General features: G+C 44.1%; 1 protein-coding gene across 1 annotated transcript; it reads left to right on the plus strand.

The window, feature by feature from the left end:
- The first annotated feature begins 1,108 nt into the window (after positions 1 to 1,108).
- LOC102846121 (chromosome unknown open reading frame, human C17orf67) lies at positions 1,109 to 20,810 on the plus strand. The gene is made up of 3 exons (XM_006889261.1): positions 1,109 to 1,163; positions 2,186 to 2,295; positions 20,694 to 20,810. The coding sequence occupies exons 1-3, from the start codon at positions 1,109 to 1,111 to the stop codon at positions 20,808 to 20,810; spliced, it is 282 nt and encodes a 93-aa protein (XP_006889323.1).
- The last annotated feature ends 115 nt before the right edge of the window (positions 20,811 to 20,925 follow it).

Consider the following 20,925-nt stretch of genomic DNA (forward strand, 5'->3'; position numbering starts at 1 on the left):
CGCATCTATACCATTTGCTCCTTTGTCTAATATGCTTTTGGGTATGTTATCAAGAGGAACCTGTCTTTGGAGAAAGATTTTATGGTCGGTAAAGTAAAGGGTCAGCAAAAAACCCCAAATAAACCAGGAAAATCTTCAATGAGATGGATGACAACTGGTTCCAGTTATTGAAAGAGTCAAATTTAATTAGTAAATGGACTTTGGAGAATAAGATTCAAATGTAATAGATGTTGTTAAATGCCGTCGAGTCATAGGCGACTCATAGCGACCCTATGAACGAAAGTCTTGGACACCTTTATAGCTTTTGTGCTTTCTCCAGGTACATAGGGTTTCCAGAAAGGAATGAATTATCAGTGAAATAATACTTACATAAAGCAAAACGGCAGATAAGCACTCACACTCACAAAATGCTGTGTGATATATCCAAAAACCCATTGCTACCAACTCATAGTGACCCTGGAAGAGAATGGAACCACTCCTTTGAGTTTCCAAGACTGTAAATCTTTAGAGGAGCAGACTGACACGTGTCTTTTTTTCTATGGATCAACTGGTGGGTTTGAACCACCAGTCTTTTGATTAGCAGTTCAATACTTAATCCACTGTGCCATCAGGATTTTTTTCTGGATGACATCCCACTGCTGTCGACTTGAATCCATTCACAGGGACCTTCCATCAGGTTTCTGAGGCTGTGAATATTTACGGGAGGAGACTGCCATCTTTCTTCCTCAGAGTGCTTGTTGAGTTCGAACCACTGGCCTCTTAGCTAGCAGCAGCGTGATAAGTTAGCACGAGGCAGCAGGGCTCCCTTTCTGTACAGATATCCATCTGCTGGAAAGAAAAGACTATCACATGCAGCTTTTTAAAATTCAAGCTTTGCAAATCATATTACCGAAGACATTTCCTTCCTCAGGATGAAAATTCACAGGACTTCTGAGGAAATTATGTTAATGGTCTTGTTGAAAACTCAGGGCCAGATGAATTTCCCATCACACCATCCATCCGGTTAGTCCAAGTACAAACAAGCCGGGGCCCCACGTGGCTTCCTTCTAGCGGACGGCGCGGTCCCTGGACATTCACTTGGCTGCAGGCACTGAGGAACCAGGGCGAGATGAAGACTTTACTTGTGTGCGCGCTTTCGCTCACTTTGCTCGCTTACTGCTCAGGTGGGTACCAGCGCCAAAGACACAGCCTTCTACCACGATGGGATAAAGTGGACTAAATAATATCCCTAACAATAATGAGCCTTAGTGGCATGGTGGGTTTTGCATTGGGTTGCTATAGAAAAGCTCGGTGGTTCGAATCCACTCTCTGCTCCTTGGGGAAAAGCTGAGAAGTCTCCTCTCATAAAAACGTAAAGCCTCAGAAACTTGATTGAAGATCGCCATTAGTCAGAACTGACTTGACAACAATGAATTTATATAATATATAGTAAATATACTTCAATACTGTTTTTTCCATAACAAACTTTCAGAATTACTTTCCTTATGAATGTGTTATTGTTCTTAAACTTGAACAAAATGTATCTGAGCCCTTGAAGTTCTTGAAAATGCTGATAAATTGTCACAAATACCTTCCTCTTGAGCTCACTGGAGGTGACCAGAATTTGATTTATTATTGTTTTCTTTTATTTTCTTCTTTTAAAATTTATTATTATAATATCTTCTCAAGTTTTTGTGTGGTTCTAAAAATCTAATATAATTTTATTATCATATAATCTTCATTTAGGGTTTATGTGTGATTCTCGAGTTTAATATAATTTTAACGTTATTGTCATCTTCTAATAACAACTCTAAACTTGATTATGGTTTCAGAGACTTTAAAAAGGTCTCCTCAGTGCAAACCTCGAGGAAACAGAGAATGGAGTGGCGGGGGGGGGGGGGAAATGTGTTTCGAAAAAACCATATCTTTAAATGGTTTTAACAATTTTAAACCAATGAAACATCACAATAGTTAAACTGAGCTACTTAAGTCGTCTGAGTTTTGTTCTGTTGTTGCTTTTTCAAGAGAATTAAAAATTCCTCTCAGAGTCCTGCAGAATGCCTGTCCTTAGGGATAGGTCTTCTAAAAGAACCTTTGTGTTTTCACCACAATTGGCCTTGCAAATCCTCGGCCACAACTGAATTTGCAAATCTGGGCTTGAGGATGGAGCTGGAGCCCAAGTGGCTGAGTCCTGCGGCTTTTTCAGAGGCCTCCCCGCTTCTGACGGAGAAGCAGGCCAAGCAGCTCCTGAGATCCAGGCGGCAGGACGAGGGCCGGCCCCCCAGCAAACCCGGCTTCCCGGACGAACCCATGAGGGTGAGTACAGCTCTGTGGAGGCAACAAACTGGGTGCTGGGCCCCGTGAGGACTGTGGGGTGCAGGTGCTCTCAGAGTCGGTGGGGGGGGCAAGAGAGTTGGGAGCCCACAACTTCATGTACCCACTGCAGACACAGAATATTCTAGAAAACCCTGAGAGCCCCGGGATCCTGAGTGGCTGCTGAGGGAGCCCACCCTTGAACTGGAGGCTGAGGGCTGTCCCCATTAGCTAATCCCAACCCCTCTTCTTTTCTCTTGTGGGTGAGCTGCACTAATGCAACCACGTGCTCTTCTGCCCAGACTCTGCCAGGTGCTTGTCGGGATTCTACCTTGCCCTCAGCGTCTGCACCTGGGTACTTTAAGCTCTGTTCCTGCAGTGAGGGTCTTGGCCCTCTGATAGAGGCATTTGAGCTACCAGCCAGCAGGGGGTGTTTGCACCGTGCTGCAGCTCAGTCTCTGGCGCTAGACTTGAGAACAGTGCTTTGGATGGTTCATTCCCTCACCATTCCCCGGCTTCTGGTATCACTTGACTTAATCTTGCAAACCCTGTGCTTGCATTTGACTCTGCAGTTGACTGAGTATCTGGCAATTATAGGGTCATCTTTAACGTGACTGTTGAATCATTTTGTAGGACAGCCATAACAAGTGACCTAAGACCTTGTGGCTTAAAACTACAGAAAAGCATTCTTTTGCAAAAGTCTGAAATCAACGTGCTGGTAGAGTTCCTTTTGGCAGCCCGAGGACAAAAGTGTTCACGCTTTTTCCCAGCTTCTGGTGGCTAGAACTGATGCTTAGTGTCCTTGGCTTGTAGCACCATCACTCCATTGTTCCCTCTTCTCAGTGTGTACTTTCCTCTACCTGAGTCTTTGTGCCTCAGATCTCCCTCGGCCTTCTTTGATAAGGTCATTGGTCCAGCCTCAACCCAGTATGCTTTCATTTCAATTTCCTTAACTTCATTACATCTGGAAATTTTCTCCAAATAAGGTCAACTTCCCAGGTTCTGAGGGCTAGGACTTGGAAGAACTTTTTGGAACCAGCATTCAACTCACTACAAAGGCCTTGAATATAAACGATGTTGTTTTTCTGAGATCATTTCTAGCCTTACAGCCTACAGCTGACCGCTCCAACCATTCCCTACCCCAGCCTGCACATAGCCCAGTACTGCACAAGCCCTCACAAGACGTGTGAATCCAATGTCCAGAATCCTCAGTCACTCGGTCAAAGTTTAGACAAGTAATCATCTGGCCTATCATTGCAATGTGAGATAAATACACAATGAATTAGCTGTTGGCCCAAAGTTCAGTGTTAGAACCCACCAGCTGCTCTGTGAGAGAAAGAGAAAGCAAACTGTCCATGAAGATTTTCAGCCTTGGAAGCCTATGCGACAGTTTTACACGATCCTACAGGGATGCTGTGAATTGAGATGGACTCGATGGCTGTATTTTCTTTCTTTTTTAAAAAGTCCTCACCACTGCTTTTTCGACCAGGGATGTTTAGAGGACATCTGGCAATGTCTGGGAAATTGTTGATTGTCACAATGGGTGGAAGGGATGTTACTAGTGTCTTGGGAAAGGTCAGGGATGCTTCTCCACATCCATGTAGAACACAGCCCTCTCCCGTGAAGGAATCACGTGGCCCAGAGTATCAACAGCTCAGAGGTGAGGAACACAGTCTGAGCAATACCAGCCTACTTCTCCTTCTTACTCTCTGTCACTGTCGCTCACAATTGCCCTCACACATGCAGAATTGGCTGAATCAACAAATTGTTTCCAGCCTGATATTTTTCTAGGCCCAAGCTTCTTAGTCTTGGCTGCACACTGGAACCGCTTGCGTGGTTAAAATCGAATGCGTGGGTCACACTCCTAGCAGGGCCGCCTGTGATGTGTCCTGGGCACTGGGGTTTTGGGCTTTTTTTGGGTAGCTCCTCCCGAGGTGCCAATGGGCATCTATGACAGAGGACCAGTCAATGACATGTGACACGCAGCCTTCATAATCTACTGCAGGAGTCCCTGGGTGTTAAAATGGTAAGTACTTGACAACTAGCCACACGGTTGACAGGTTAGACCCACCGAGTGGCACCTTGGGAGAAAGACCTGGCAATCTCTTCTTAGAGCTCAGCTTTGAAAACCCTGGGGAGTGTGGTTCTGCTGTGTATCACATGGGATTCCACATCAACTCAGCAATGGTAACCGTGTGGTGTTGTTTTTTTAAATTTGACACTCCATCAGAAACACAGAAAGCTAACAGCTAAAAGCAACATTTAGAACACAATTAAATGCTCAACTGACTTAAAAAAAATCTTAAAAAAAAAACCCAACCAGTGATGTTACTTTTGTGACTCGAGTGTGTCTAATCCAAGCCATGGCATTTGTAATAACCTTGTGCTTGCCAAAACTGGACAGTGGAAAAGGAAGACTGCTAAACACAAGGTTGGTGGTTTGATGCCACCAAGATTAACAAAATAATCAATACATTCAAATTGTGGACTTAGAGAAGGATGTCAAATACACCAGGGAGTTCCGGTAGAACAAACAAATCAGTCTTGGAGGAAGTACAACCAGAATGCTCTTTCAAAGCGAGGCTGAAGAGACTTCCTCTCCCTTACTTTGGACATATCATACGGAAAGACCAGTCACCAGAAAAGGATATCATGATGAGGAAGAAGTAGAGGGTCAGCAGAAAAGAGGAGATCCCTTAATGAGGTGGGTTAACACAGTAGCTGTAACAGGGGGCGTGAACATCCCTGTTGGTACGAGGGAGAGGAAGCACTGGGTAATGCTTTCTATTGTCATCAGATTGTTCTTAGGTTCTGTGAAATTGACAATGACTCATCCTGGCCATATGGCCAGTAGATAGAACCCTTGTCTTCTCCTGGACCATCCTCATGACCTCTGTCATGTTCAAGTCCACTGTTGCAGTCATTGTGTCTGTCCATCTTGTGAAGGGTCTTTATCTCTCTTTCTCTGACCCTCCACTTTCCTCAGCAGGTCGCCCGTTTTCCAAGGACTGGCTTCTTCTGACAACAGGCCCAAAATATGTGAGGCAGTGACATCTCTGCCTCTGTGGAGCGTCCTGACTGCATTTCCTCCCAGAGAGATTTGTTTGTTCTTTTGGCAGTCCATGGGATATGCATCACTCTTCATCAACACCGCAATGCAAAGGCTTCAATTCTGTTTTGGTCTTCCTTATTTGCTGGCCCACTTTCTCATGCATATGGGGCAATTGAAAATACATGATAGTAGCTTAGAGAGATTGAGAAGGCCAGGTGACATGTGCAGAGAGCATTGCCTTGAAGCCCAAAGTGGGCACTTAATTAAGTCTTGCATTGGTTGTGTCCTGCTGGACGCTCCCGTCTTTCCTTCAGTTGTGGTGCCACGCTCATTGGGTGGAGACAGACAAGGAGCCAGAGTGTAGGAACTCTTGGAATCAACGATCCAAGTTACACGGTGCAAGAAACTGTCTAATCTGAGGGGAGAGAACAGCTCATTCTGAATGGAAGGGAGGCCAAGATGGCTTCCTAGAGAAGGTGTCCACTCAGCTGAGGCCTCAAGAATGATAGCTCTTCTGACTCTGTTGGGGGTAGAGGTGAAGTGGAGGAATAGCCTACCAGTGTGACTCCAGTCAATATGCTGCTTAACAAGCTATGGGCTTGGGGCGAATTGTGCTCTTGGGAGGCTAGTTTTTTTTAATCTATAAAATACAAAGTTTGTAGAACCTGGCAGAGAACATTCCCTCCAAGTCTCATATTCTAGGGTTTAGGGGGTGACACAAATTTTTCAGTCTGGTCTGCATCTGGGAGGGAAGAACCACAGGTGGCAGGATACCAACTTGGTTGAGAAGGTGGTTCATTTAGAGGCTCCGAGAAGCTTCTTTCTCCAAACCAAGCATCTCCTCTTATCCTGCTGGCCCAGCTTCTGTCAGGTTGGAACTGACTGTCCGCTGACCCCTCTGTGAGTGTTCAGAGGGCGACTGTCATTCTTCCTCAGAGCTACTGGTGGATTCGAACCGGCAGAAGTAGAGCCAGCTTTGGATTTGCAGTGCAGCTTCCTCTGGGTTATGCCCCTGGAGCTCCCTAGTTTGACATCTAAGACTCGCTGGTCATCTGTTCTCTCTCTTTGGGTTTAGTTGATTTTTCATTTTTATGGGTTTACTGTAAGCAAAATGAACTATACCAACCACTTGGCATGAAAAAAAAAAAGAGGAACTTTACTCCTTTTACTGAGTGGCTGATTATTGAGGTGATCTGGCCATGTGCTCACAGGTGAACTGGAATGAGATCCAGTGGCATCATGGAATGAGATCCAGTGATGTCATGGAATGAAATATAGTGACGTCATGGAATAAGATACAGCATCGTATTTGTTAGTGAGCTGTGAAGAGGGGACAAGTCAGGACTCTGGCAGCAGCAAACCGGGGGTGGGCTGTGGACGCATGCTAACAGTATGAGACAAAGAACTTCTATTTTTTTTTTTTTGGACCACACCTTCCTTTTCTTTACCTCCCACTCTTTTTCTTTCTCTATCATCTGTGAACCAACACCGTTGTTCTGCTTACAAATGCCCCTTTGCTGAGGACAAAAGGCAGGATGAATGTGTCATCCAGTGTATTTGAGATTACAAACATTGTGTATGTGTGTGTGTGTGGAGGAGTAAGCGTGTGTGTGTGTGTGTGTGTGTGTGTGTGTAGCTGAGGGTAAAGACCCCTGGTGGTGCAGTGCATAATGTACTGGCTGAATCCATCAATCGCTCTACCGAAGGAAGGTGGAGGGTCCCCTCCTATAAAGATTTTCAGTCTTGGCAACTCAATGGAGGTTGTAAGAGCCAGAACCAATTTGACTGCAGTGGGTTTTGGGTTTTTGGATGTGTCAGGGTGTGTTCGTGAGTATGTTTGGGTGTGTGTGTGTGTGTGAGAGCATATGTCTGATATGTATGCATGTGATGGTGTGTGGATATCCATTTGTGTATGAGTGTGTATGTCTGTGGACCTAAATGTGTGTGAGAATATGTGTGTGTAAATGTCTGTGTGAGGCGATGGGTCAGGATGTGTGTGGAGGTTTGTCTGCGGGGTATATAGATAGGTGTGTGAAGATGTGTGTGGATATGCATTTATCTACAAGAGTATATGTATATAGACATGTGTGTGAGGCTGTGTGCATATGCATTTATGTGAGAGAGTGTGAGTCTGTGTGTGTGTTAGGGTGTATGGATAGGATTCTGAGTGTGAGCATCTGTGTGTGGAGAGGGCTATCAGGACATGAGTGAAGATGTATTTGTGTGGGTATGTAAGGGTATATGGATATGTGTGTGTGTGTGTGTGTGTGGTAAGGGTATGTGGGTGTATTTGTGCAGATATGTATGCATGAGAGAGAGTGTATGAGTCAATGTGTGAGGCTGTGTGTGCGTGAAGGTGTGTGGGTATACTTATGCATGTGGATTATAGACGTGTGCATGAGAAGAAGCCTAGCAGAACACTTTTTCTCAGAAAGTCTGCATCCCTGTCATCTCTCTTCCACTCTGACCTTGACGGGAGCCTGGGTTCCATGCAATGATGAGAGGTGGCAGCTGGAGGGTCCCCTGACCAACTTGGAGGTCCTTGAATGTCATGGCAGGTTGGGTTTCATTCTGTACCCAGTGGCGATCCATGAAGGGACTTTTGTGATTAGATCTGCTTTTTTGGGGCCATTTAGAGACCCAGGACACAGGGCCTCCTCAGTGTTGCCTTTGCTTACTGTTCCGCCCAGGGAAATGAGATGTGGCGTTTTTGGCCATTTTATTGCACCTTCTTGCCATTTCACCAGCAGATAAACAGATGGACTTGGGAAAAGAACAGAGCTAGTGATCTTGGGGGAACACGGGTGCCCTTGGGAGCAGAGCCTCGGAGACTGCGATGCCCACAGCTTATTCTGAGTTACTGTGGGATGGCTGTTTGGGCCATTTTATTTTGCTTCTTTCCTTCAAGGGACTGTTTAAAAGAAAACATTTCCAGAGAGGGGAGAGGCCATTCACGAGGGCAAACAAATGGTGCTTTGGGCAAAGATTGGGAATTCAAAATGAAAACAAGTATCAAGATTTGCTGTCATCTCTCCTCACGAATGTCTATTAGGCAATGTTTATGATTTGAACACTTGGCTTACGTCTTGGCAGATGTTGGCTTCTGTGGAACAAGAGGCTTTCTGGAAACAGGTTCAGACAAGCTGTGCCCACACATACAAGGAGCTCGACTGTTCTGATAGTGTGTGTGCTGCCAATTCACAGAGACAACAGCTCTTTTCTGGATGTGGAGACTGAGGCAAAGTGTCAGTGACAATGATCACTGGTGTGGCCTGCCCAGGGAAGCAGGGATTCCTTTGCTGAGACCCTTCACTGAGAAAGACATGGCCCCTGAGGCGCAGAGGAAGGGGCCAGGAAGGAGCCAGATGGCCTTGGGTAAGAAGGGAGAAGAGATTTAGAATCTTTAGGGGCAGACAGGGAGGAAGAGGATGAAAAGCTGCAGAGTGGAGCGACCTGAGGAGAGGGAGAGAGAGAGACAGACAGACAAAGGAGGAAGTTGCTAAGGAGAGCACGTCCAGAGACATTCTTGGCAGCAGGAAATGGCTGATTAATTATTTTTAAATGGAAAAACTTGACACTAAGTTTGAAGTTGTTTTCTGCTCTGCACTGCTCGATCCAAATAATGATATTTTCAGTTGCTTCCTATGCTTCTGAAAGTTGGACAGTGAATAAGAGAGCAATGCCTTTGAGTTGTCGTGTTAGAGAAGAGTCCTGAATATCCCACAGACAGCTAAAAAACAAGTCAGTCTGCCTTGGAGGAAGTACAACCAGACTGCACCTCAGAGGTGAAGATGGCAACACTTCATCACACGTGCTTTGGGGCATGTTGTCGGGGGGACCAGTCCTTGGAACAAGACATCATGCTGGTAAAGGTGGAGGGTCAAAGAGATGAAGACCCTCAACGAGATGGGTTGGCATGGTGAGCATAACAATGGGCTCAGGCGTATAAGAGATAATGAGGCTGGAGCAGGGTAGGGAAGGCCCAGTTCTGTTCATCAGAGGGCTGCTGTGGTTCACGCTTGATTTGACGGCACCTAACAACACCAGTTCTTCCTTTCTGCCCTGCGGAAAAAACGCACATTAAAAAAAAACCCACTCAATACCAAACCCATTACCTGTTGAGCCAATTGTGACTCACGGTGACCTCACGCACATGGATTAGAACTTCTCCAGTGAGTATATCGGGTCACCAGGTCCTTTGGTGATGCTGAGTGGGTTCGAACCACTAATTATTTCTGTCAGCAGTCACATGCAAAACTGCAGGACTTCTGCTATCTCCAAACTTTGTGAAAAGTTTGCTACATGCGTCAACCTTATGTTAGTGGTTTGTTTCTGAGGACGGTGGCTGACAGGATAGGAAGAGAATCACCAGAATCCAGAAGCTATGGTGATGGAAGAACAGAGTGTGAAGTGAATTCAGGAGAAACAGCCTTAATATTTTTGGAGATTTTGGGTGCAGAGTTCTAGGCTTCATAATGAATGGGATAGACACTCATGGAAGGTTGGATTATGCTGGGAGACATCTTAGTTTCAGCTGAATTGACCTACTGTTTTAGACCAAGTGGCTGAATCAGTAGTTTGTGGACAACGTGCCTCTGGGAACTCTATGAACTTTGATAAAGAACGATAGTTATAGAAAGGCTTTAGGCCTTTTGTTCATAGGGTTGCTATGAGTTGAGCTTGACTCGATGGCAATCAACAACACAGTGTCAAGAGAGTTCTTAGTTTAGCAAAGGCTTAGGAGTTAAAAGAGGAAAATAAATGCTCGGGGAGAAATTACTGAATCAGGTCTCTGTGGAAAGAAGGACTGAGTCGATATTTAAAAGGAAGAAGGTAGAACATCACTGTGAACTCTCCCTGGAATATCTGCTCTGTTATGAATGTGCCATGTTGACTTTTGGGATTTGGGTTTAAACTCTTGCTGTTTCATATGCCACCAGGTCGGCATCCTGAGCTTCATTTGGAAGCCTGTGATAGTTGCAGTTATCTTGGTTGGGTGCCTACGATATAGTCATCCCCTGTGATGAGATCAGATACAACATACTTGCTTCAATGCTATGATCAACACTCAAGGTAGCATCCACTGTGGTTGTTGTTGTTAGGTGCTGTTGAGTCAAGTATGATTCATATTTGTCCGATGAACAACAGATCTGAATGCTGTCCTATCCTGTGTCATTCTTTCCATCTCTGATATTCTTTTTTAATTTTTAAAAAATTTTCTACTAGTTTCTTTACAAAATTCAAATACATTGTTTTCAAGAACAAATTCTTTCAATTTCCCTCACCCCTCCATCAAATTGTACAACCTGATGATCAATTCTCCTCTCCCTCTGCACATCCATCCACATCCCTCTGCTTTTAACCTCTCCCATCTCTCTTGGATCCTTATACTCATTCTACAAGAATAGTTTCTTATACAATATTTATCCTTATTCTTATGGGACTGAGTTCATTCAGCATAATGCTCTCCAGTCCCTCTCAAGTAAGTAATAATTTACAAAATCATTGCTCCTGCGTGCTGCTCAGTATTCCATTGTATAAATGTACCACAATTTCCCAATCCATTCAGTTGTGGTTGGACATTTGGCCTATTTCTATGTTCTTGTGATGGTGAATAATGCTGCTATGAACACTGGTATACAAACACCGTCTCGCATATTCTTGAGCCCATTGTGGCAGTTACCATGTCCATCCATCTCGCTGGGGGTAGTCCTTTCTAGCAGCAGTCAAAAAATTAAACAGTATGTTGCCTTGAGCAAATATCATGAAAGACTAAGCCATTTTAAAATTCACTTCTGCAAAATTTTACATACATGTGATAGTAATGATATTGTCCTATTAATTTTTGCATCCTATTGGACAACTTTTCTTTGCAATGAGCACAAATATGGATCTCTTCCACTTGTTTGACCAAGGCTTCCAAATTTCTTGGCGCAAAGTTTCTGTCCAAATTTCTTGGCATAGACAGGTGATGAGCATGTCTCATGCTGCAGCCGTTTGTTGCAACATCTCAGTTGGTCTTCTGTTGATTTTTGGTGATTTGTTTCTCACCAATGCCTTCAGTGGAGTTTGGACTTTTTCCTTCAGTACCACGGGCTCTTGATCATCTGCTACATCTTAAAATAGTTCAGTGAAGAACAGTTATTTTTGGTACATTGACTCTGTGTATTCCTTCCATTTTTTTTAAAAAATGCTTCCTGCCCATAGATAAAAAACCAAACTAAATTTGTTATATAGAGTTAGTTCCTACTCATGCTGTTGTTGTTATGTGCCATTGAGTCATTTGCGCTAAACGCCGTTCTATCCTGTGCCAACCTCGCCGTCTCAAACACATTCATTCCCACCAATCCACTCACAGAATCAATCCATCTCATCGAGAGTCTTCCTCTCCTGAGCCGTCCCTCCACTCTCCCAAACATGATGTCCCTCTCCAAGGACCAGTCCCTCCTTGCAACATGCCCAAAGTATGTCAAACAGAGCTTCAGAATCCTTGACTCCAGGGAACATTCTGGCTTCACCCTCTCCAGGAAAAACCTGTTTGTTCTCCTAGCAGTCCATGGTATATTCAACACTCTTCTCTAGCACCACAACTCAAAGGCATCAATTCTCTTTCTATCATCCTTAGTCACTGTCCAACTCTCCGATGCATAACATGTAATTGCAAAGACTATAGCCTGGATCAGGCTCACCTTAGTCTCCAGCCTGATGTCGTTGCACTTCAGTACTCTTGAGAGGTCCCTCACAGCTGACTTTCCCAGTGCAATTCGTCTCCTGATTTCCTGGCTGCTGTTACCAAGAGTGTTGACTGTGGAGCCAAGCAAACTAAAACTGTTAACTATCTCAATCTCTTCACCATCCATACTGATGCTGCCAATTGGTCCAGTGGTGAGAATCTTTGTTTTCTTGATATTGAGCTTCAATCCATATTGAAGACTGCAGTCCTTGACCTTCTGCAGCAAACGCTTCAGGTCCTCCTCAGTTTCACTGAGCAGGGTTGTGTCATCTGCATAACGCAGGTTGTTGATGACTCTTCCACCAATCCTGATGCCACATCCCTCCTCGTACAGCCCAGCGTCTCGGATGATCTGTTCTGCATATAGATTGAAAAGGTATGGAGACAAAATACATCCCTGACGGACCCCTTTCTTGATTTAGTAGCCCTGTATAACAGAGGAGAGCTGCTCTAGAGGGTTTTCAAGGCTGTAATCTTTAAGGAAGTCAATTGCCACGTATATTACCCATTGAGTAGCTTGTCGGCTGAAACAACACACCTTTTGTAATTTTTTTTTATTTCATAGAGTTACCTTTTATAGTAGAACACTGTTCTCACCTTTTGATGAAGATCTGAGTATTAAACTACATTGCCATCCTGACCATAGACTGCTTCAATATTTCAGCTTGAAAGTTGATTTTCCCCTTAAGTTCTTTCAGCTTTTGAAACACTGCATGATTGTCTCCCTTCTGATAACATACCCAGACTATGGGAGATGAAGTTTTATCATCTTGACTCTAAGAAGTACTCTTGCTGCACTTTCAAGCCACGGGATTTTAAATTGCTTCTTACGCTTCTGAAAGTTGGACAGTGAAAAACAAGGATGACAGAAGAAACAGTTTGAATTGTGATGGTGGCAATTAAAAATGATGAACATCCCAAGAACTGCCAAGAGAATGAACAAATCTGACTCGGAAGGGAGTGTAACCAGGGAACAGGATACCTTAAATTAGAGACGTGTTGACTTGCTGGCGTGGAGGGAGCAGGTGCAGTGAGGAAGAAGAATGAATTAAAAATGTTTTGTAGGTGTCTGACCGGAAAACTTAATGCCATTCGCTGGTTAGGGCTCTTATGAGGAGAAGGGGCTGATGCAGGATGTTGGTGTGTTTCGTGTTCTCTTGTATTTCTTCTTTCTTCTCTACTTTTGGTCAGCTCCCATTATCCCTCATGACTCATATGATCAGCATAGTTTGTAAGAGTTGCACTGGTAACCCAATGACTGTGCCCTTTCTGGCAGTTCAAATGTACACAGTGAAAACTCAGGAGAAAAATGGACAATCTCTTCTTATGTGATTGACAGGCCCAGAAACCCAGTGGAGGGTTCATTGGTTATGACTCAATGACAATGAGGTGTGGTGTTTCTTTTAAGAGACCTTCTTCATGCCCCTTAGTCCTCCAATAAAACAGAACATCCCTCTAGAGGGGAGTCTCTGCATGGTGCAAATTAGCAGCCTGCTTAGCTACTAAGAGGCCGGAGGTTTGAGGCCACCCAGAGGCACTGGGAAGTAGAGATCTCATTCTGAAACAAGACCATTGAAACCCTTACCCTATGGGACACAGTTCTTTGGCACGTGATATTGTTACGAATTGCAGTTGACCTGGTGGTAAGTGATCTAGCATCATACTTCCTTCATTGGAATGCTGTTTATGGCTTCCTTATCTGTTTCTCCCACTGCATTGTTTTAAACTGCTTTAGAGGTGAATGGTGTATTTTTGCGTCTGCACCCTTGCTACCAAATGCAGTATTTGACCTTAACTAAATGCTCATCAGACTTATTTCCAATACTTGCTTTGCTTTCCTCCAGGGGAGAGCTTCTGTGGGATGTAATTCTGCCACATAACCTGGAGACTATTTCAAAGATATCTTTTTAATTTCTCTTAAGCGTCCAAGATTCTAGGGATGAGAATGTTTGCCAATAGCTGGGGTGAACTATGGAAATTCTTTAAAAAGATGACATTAAATGATGTCTTCTCTGATTGCATCCGTAAGTGCTTGCACATCAAGGGAATATGTCTTCCTAGGAAGCTTTCCATTTTGGCTTGTGCTTCTTTAAGGAATGTTCTTGTTGGAGAAATAGAAATTATATAAGCTTGATTGCAAGTGGTCTTTGTAAAATATGCTTTCATGTTTGATCCCTTGACAAATATATGTAGTCACGTCATTACCCTTTTTGTCTCCTATGATCTCAGATATCCGTTTGGAGTGACTGGGAGGTAAACAGTGAACATCAATCTGTCTTCCTTGTGGGCTGAGCTCCAGGCTCCCAGATTAGTCAGGTTTTGGGCCTCCCTTCTGAAGAGGCAGCAGACCCCCTCACTTTCACAAATGAGCAAAGCAAGTCTTCCAAATGTCCATAGATTTTTAATTCCATGCAAATGCCACGGGAAGGATTTTGCCGCCTTGGAAAGAAGTTCCTGCCTTGACACATTAACTGTCCACTTTATGACTCAGCTGTGTCCTGGTGGGCTTTGATTTCATTATCACACCACGCTGGTGCCATAATAAAGAATCACTTCCAGTTTCCTCTCCAAGGGCTGCAAAATTATCGCCACAGTTGGCAATTGACATGGAATGCAGCTCTTGGTTTTTGTTTTGCTTCCATTTTCTCCCCCTCAAAGAGAGGAATTTAAAACCCATTTTCCATCTCCCCTTTCTTTCTTGGTCCAGGAACATTTGAGATTATCATTAATGCTAGGCCACTTCTAACTCAGCCAATGCAATTGTTGAATTTGTGGCTTTTAGCAGATTCACAGTTTGGCTTTTCATCTTTGACTAATGATTGCTTTTAGGCCTTTGTGGCATGTTCATTTTCCTAGCATTTTAAAAATAAATACTGAAATGTCATGGAAACCAGTGCTGTTTTCTCTGTGTATGTGTGTGCATTTTGGTTGTTTTTCTTCAACAATGATTTCAGCTTTTGTTTGGGAATGTGAAATAGACAGAGCTGCTGGGCTCTTTGATGTTTTTATGTACCTTTCCCCTGGCCCGTTATAATGAACAGATTGACGTGGAGGATTTGAATCCAAGGGCTTGTAAAAGAGCACAGAGGAAGAAGTCATTTTCATTTATTTGCTCACTCAATATGAAAACTTTTCAGTGAGTTTATGAAGCACTGGTGGCCTAGTGGCAAGAAGCTGCACTGCAATCCCAAAGGCACACGGTTCGAATCCACCAGCTGCTCTGCGGGAGGAGGATGGGCAGTCTCCTCCCATGCAATTAACTGCCTCTGAAAACCCTCTGAAGGGTCAGCTATGGGTCGGTACCGACTCAACAGTACACAACACCAGTAACTATGTTCCAAAGAGCACTGGTGGCAGATTGAAAGCACCTCCAGGAAACCCTATGGGACAGTTCTACCCCATTACATGGGGTTACCAGGAGTTAAAATCAAGCTGACATCACCTAGCAACAACAAGAAATAGATATGACACAAATGTGTGCCATTTCAATTTTTTTTTTGCATGTGTGATTTATCGACATTAAGTATTTTCAGCATGCTGGACCACCATCACCTCTGTGAGTGGGTACGTTTTTCCTTTTATTTTTTAAAGTGTGAATGGGGATGGTGAAGAGCATCATGACGACAAGTACAGCTGGGAACCTGCCTGACTCCTGCTCAGCCCCAGCATCTCACCCACCACTGCTGAACCAAACACCAGCACAGCAAAAAGGCACAGTTTTGGTCTTGCTTTCTGAAAATGGTTTTAACCCCGTGGATCCCCGAGGCAAGTGCCGACCACATAGACGGCTGCACAAGACTTTCATTCAACAAGCATTGATTGAAAGTTTCCTGTGTACTTTCAACACTTTCCAGACGCCCAGCTCCACAGCCTCGAGGCTTGTGCAATTCTTTCTCCTCTAATCAAAACAAAACCTAACAGCAAACACGTGTTAGGGTCTTCTTAGGAGCCAGCAATGGTGTGCCCAGCAGAGCGAAGGAAAGACATTTTCAGAGGTGTGGGCAGGATTAAGGGAGTTCAACAGGAAAAGACAAAGAGTCCTTGAGCTAAGAACTTCTTGACATGATGGAAGTGGCTATGGGGGTTCAGAGGTAGACTTACCACCTTCCATGTGGGAGACTCAGGATCGGTTCCTCAGCCTCTCAAGCTTAATCACCTCCTGCCTGTCACTAGAGTCTCGAGTGTTGCTGTGATGCTGAACATGGTTTAGTGGAGCTTCCAGGTTCAGATAGACTAGGGAGGCAGACCTGGGAATCTACTAGAAAAAGGCAGCCAGTGAAAACCCTATGGATCCTGTCTGATCTGCAGCCCAACATGGAGAGAGCAGGCAGTGTTTCCTTTCATTGCACATGGACAAACAAAGGGAAAAGGACAGGGATGCAACTACTTGGATGTTACTACATTCATAAAGTAAATACCATGGCCTCTCTCTCTTCCTTCTCTCCAATTCTCTTCTGGTGCCTTCCACTGGCCACTCCCACTGGGAGCCGCAGGACAAGGAGCCTGTGGCTGTCTTTGTTCATGCAGGTGAGCCTCCCAGGGCACAGGACTAGGTGAAGGAGGGGAGAGGACCCATGTGGATGGGCAGATGGAGGCTACCTGGCGCAGAACCTTATTTCATCATCTCATTGAGTCCTGGCAACCTGGTGATGTAAATGGTAGCACATATCTTGTCTTGTATAGTTGGAACAACCTAGACTGGTGAGGCAAAGCAGCCTCGCAGAGACTGGATTCAAATCCTGAACCTTCAGGTGTCTTAGTCCCTGCACCATCCTGTCTGGCAATTAGGGAGGCTCGAGGGAAGATGGGCTCCTGTCAGTGAAAAAGTAGTCATGGGAAGTCTGTTCTGATTTACAAGACTCCAATTTCCTATTAGATAATAGTACCGTGGACTATTCTTCCCCATTGCTATTCTTTTGGTAAAATTTTTCTGAACAGGCTAATAATTCGGTCCCAAACTCACAAACATGCCCAGCAAGGAGCCAGGGAGCCACTGCTGGGTGCCCCGATGGGCCCTCACCCTGACGCTGACCAGAGAGTCCCTGCCCACCAGGGGCCTGCAGGCAGGACATCTGGTGTGTTTTGATGAGTTAAATGAAAACAACAGCAACAACCAAATCAGAATTAAATGGCATGGGTCCTGAGGGAGAGAATGAAAAAAGAAAAATTGGATACTTCATAATTCATTCATCCCTTTGCACAGTCATTTAAAAATGATTATTTTTTAATATACCATGCACAACTCATAGAGGATTTCCTGGAAACTTAAAGTTCTAAACTGGACCCTTTGTTAAAAACCTCATTAATGCCACAGCTGGATTTCCTTGATTTAGCAATTTTGAGTTTAATATTTAATATTGTCACATATTATAAATTATGACTTCTTCCCCCTGGGGTGAAATACCACTTCCTTGAATAATGAGTTGCTTTTGTTTTTGTTATTGTTACCTGAATCTGTTTCTGTGGTGCAACATTTACATGCTCAGCCACTGATTGAATGGTTGGCAGTTCCAGTGTCCCCAGGGGTGCCTGACCAGAAATGTCTATTTCCAAAAGCTCATAGTCATTGCGAACCGGATGGAGCACAGTTCTAAGACATATGGGACTGATGCGAGTCAGAATCAACTCAATGACAACTGGCCATTTACATGTTTTTTTAAAATTCTTTTTTCTTTTTTATTATTAATTTTAATAAAAGTTTACAAAGACTTTGTATTTCCATTCATTCACTCTTGCACTTTCCTCCCTGCCCACCTCTGTCCCCCAGTTGGCTCTTCTCTTTGAAAAGTAAAAGAAAAATTCTTTCATTGTTATACAATCTCTCCTCCCAAGTCCACTCCACTATGTAGCCTTTGTTCTGGACTCCTGTCATGACAATAATACCTAATCATATATCCCTTTTAAACAGTTCTCTCTCTCATCTGTTTCAATGCAGTATACATAATTTATCCCATCTTTCTCAGTCTCCTCCCAACCCTGATGTCTGTCCCGTTTTGCAACAGTGGCACTATGCAGTATTTGTCTCTCTGTGGTTGAGATATATCACTCCATAATGTCCTCCAGGGTCATCCATTTTGTATAATATTTCATTAATTCCTTGCTTTTCAATGCAGTGTATTATTTCATTGTGTGAATATACCAGAGCTTCTCTATCCATTCATTTGTTAATGGACACTTAGGGGTTGTTTCCAACTCTTTGCTATTGTGAACAAAACAGTGATAAACATGGATGTGCATGGCTTTTTACATTTTTAAACAACGTGTTTATGTTGGAGTTTCCAGCATGCTCTGCAATGGTACTAATCACATAATTATATTACCCGAGCTTCTCAAGGACGTGTCAGCTTGCTGGTTGCTGTGGAGTGGATTCTGACTCGTGGTGAGCCTATGTGTGCAGAGAAGAACCACAGGGTTTCAAGGCTGTGATGTTTTGGAAGTAGTTTCCTGAACCACCTTTGAGTGACTTGAAGTTACCAGCTTTTCACCTAGTATCACTTAGTACTCCTAGCAACAATATGATCATAGTGACCCTGTGAACAACAGAGCTGGACCTTGCCTTTCGCTGCCCACATGGACTCGACCATGCTGAAGCATTGGCACAGTCTTCGTTTTGTCCAGGGTTTTCCTCTCTTTCTCTGAGCTTCTACCTTTCCCAACGTGAGGTCTTTTTCCAAGGATGGGCCTCTCCTGACAACATGCCCGGAATATGTGAGATGAAGTTCCATTATCCTTGCCTCTAAACAGCATCCTGGTGGCACTTCCTCCAAGTCAGATTTGTTTGTTCTTTTGGCAGCCCATGAGATATTCAATACTCACCTTTAACACTACATTCCAAACGCACTGATTTTTCTTATGCAATTCTTATTCGTTATCCAGCTTTCAGATGCACAGCAGGTAACTGAAAAGATCATTGTTTGGATCAGGTGCACGTTAGTCTTTAAACTGACAGCCTTGCTCTGTAGCACTTTGGAGGGTCCTTGACTGCAGATTTTCCCAGTGCAATGTCTTTTGATTTCTTGACTGGTTACCATCGGTGTTGATCGTATATCCAGGTAAAATGAAATTGTTGACAATGTTAATCTTTTCTCTGTTACGTTGCCGGTGGTCCAGTGGTGAGGCTTTTTGTTTCCTTGATGTTATGATGTAATTCATAGTGATGGCGGTATTCTTTGATCTGCAGCAAGTGTGTCAAGTCCTCTTTACTCTTGAGTGTGTCATCTGCATAATGCAGGCTGCTGATGGGTCTTCGGATGGCACATTCTTCTTCATATAGTCCAGCTTCTCAAGTGATTTTCCCAACAAACAGATTGAATAGATATGAAGAAAGGATCATGCCCTGGAGGATAATTTTCCTCATTTTAAAACATACAGGGTTTCCTTGTTCTGTTAGACCACAGCTTCTTGGTCTATGTATAGGTTGCTTAAGAACACAGTTAAATAATCTGGGATTCTCATTCTTCTCAATGTTATCTGCACATTCAAATGACTTCATAGTCAACAAAACACACGTAAACATCTTACTGGTATTCTTTTCTTTCAGGGAATATCCAACTGACACCAGCAGTGAATATCCTTCATGCTATGACCTCTTTTGAGTCCAGCGTTGATTTCTGGCAGTTTCCTGTCAATGTATACTATTCCAGCCATTTCTGAAGAATCTTCAGCAAGATATTTCTTGTTAAGACATTGATATTAACAATATACATCCTCTATATTAAAATAATTTTCATTGTCATCCATTTTGTTTGGGAGGGAACATCAAATTTATTTAAGTCGATCCACCTGACATTGGGCCTTTTTGATTAACAAACAGTCTGCTAGGTGTGGGAAGCTCCTTATTTAAAGCTGTTAGGACCCAGAAGGAGGCTCCTTGGAGGCAAAGATGTTGAAGATTTGTCTCACATACTTTGGGCATGTTGCTGGGGTGTGTGTGTGTGTTATTCCTTGGAAAGGGACATTCATGCTTGGAGAGGTGAAGCATCGGCAAAAGAAAGGCAGACCTTCAGCCACACAGATTGACACAGTGACTGCTGCAATGGGCTCTAGTGTGTCAGGAAGTGTGAGGATGGCACAGGATAGCACAAGGCTCAGATCTGTTGTTCATAGGTCACTATGAGTTGTACTTAACTCGATGGCACCTAAAAAGACCGCCACCTGACATTGCCACTAAAAAATTATGAAGTACACCAATACAATCCTTACTCTCAGGGAACATTTGCAGGTAAGGGTGAGGAGCACTAAGCTGGGTAGGGATGGGGAGTCCAGGGTGGTCCAGGGATTTAGAGAAAGGAAATCTGGAAAAGGTTCTTGGAGGAAGTAACAGAGGCTCAAGAAGTTGAGAGCAAGACAGGGGAATAAAAGGCACAGAGACACTGCACCTGTGGCCCCACAGATACGTCTCTCTTCTTGTTGGTGCAGTTCATTAGTCCTTGGGATGCTAACTGCAAGGTTGGTGGTTTGTGTTTGCCAGCTCCTCTGTGGGAGAGAGATGAGGCAGCCTGTTTGTGTAAAGGTTTATAGCCTTGGGAACCCTGTGGGGACAGCTCTGCTCTGCCCTGTGGGGTTGTGATGAGTTGAGCTTTACAGGATAGCCATGTGTGTTTGTTTGTTTGGCAGGAGTACATGCAGCATCTGCTGCGCCTGGAACACCTGGCTGAGGAGCAGTTCCTGGAGCACTGGCTGAATCCGCACTGCAAACCCCACTGTGACAGGAACCTGGTCCACCCGGTGTGAGGCCCTCCAGACCTGCTCGGTGTGTTTCCTTTTCCTCAGCATTCTGATATAGAGGGACTGTGAAGGGACGGGGTCAGAGGACGGCATGCACACGGGCTCCAGCCACTAAGAGAGT

Source organism: Elephantulus edwardii, unplaced genomic scaffold (assembly GCF_000299155.1).
Source record: "Elephantulus edwardii isolate Elephantulus edwardi_28Jun2011 unplaced genomic scaffold, EleEdw1.0 scaffold00077, whole genome shotgun sequence".
NCBI classification, from domain to species: Eukaryota; Metazoa; Chordata; class Mammalia; order Macroscelidea; family Macroscelididae; genus Elephantulus; species Elephantulus edwardii.

Coding starts and splice junctions, on each gene's coding strand:
- LOC102846121 (XM_006889261.1), top strand. CDS start 1,109: ATGAAGACTTTACTTGTGTGCGCGCTTTCGCTCACTTTGCTCGCTTAC. Junction 1,164..2,185: donor TTTGCTCGCTTACTGCTCAG/GTGGGTACCAGC, acceptor CGGCTTTTTCAG/AGGCCTCCCCGCTTCTGACG. Junction 2,296..20,693: donor TCCCGGACGAACCCATGAGG/GTGAGTACAGCT, acceptor TTTGTTTGGCAG/GAGTACATGCAGCATCTGCT.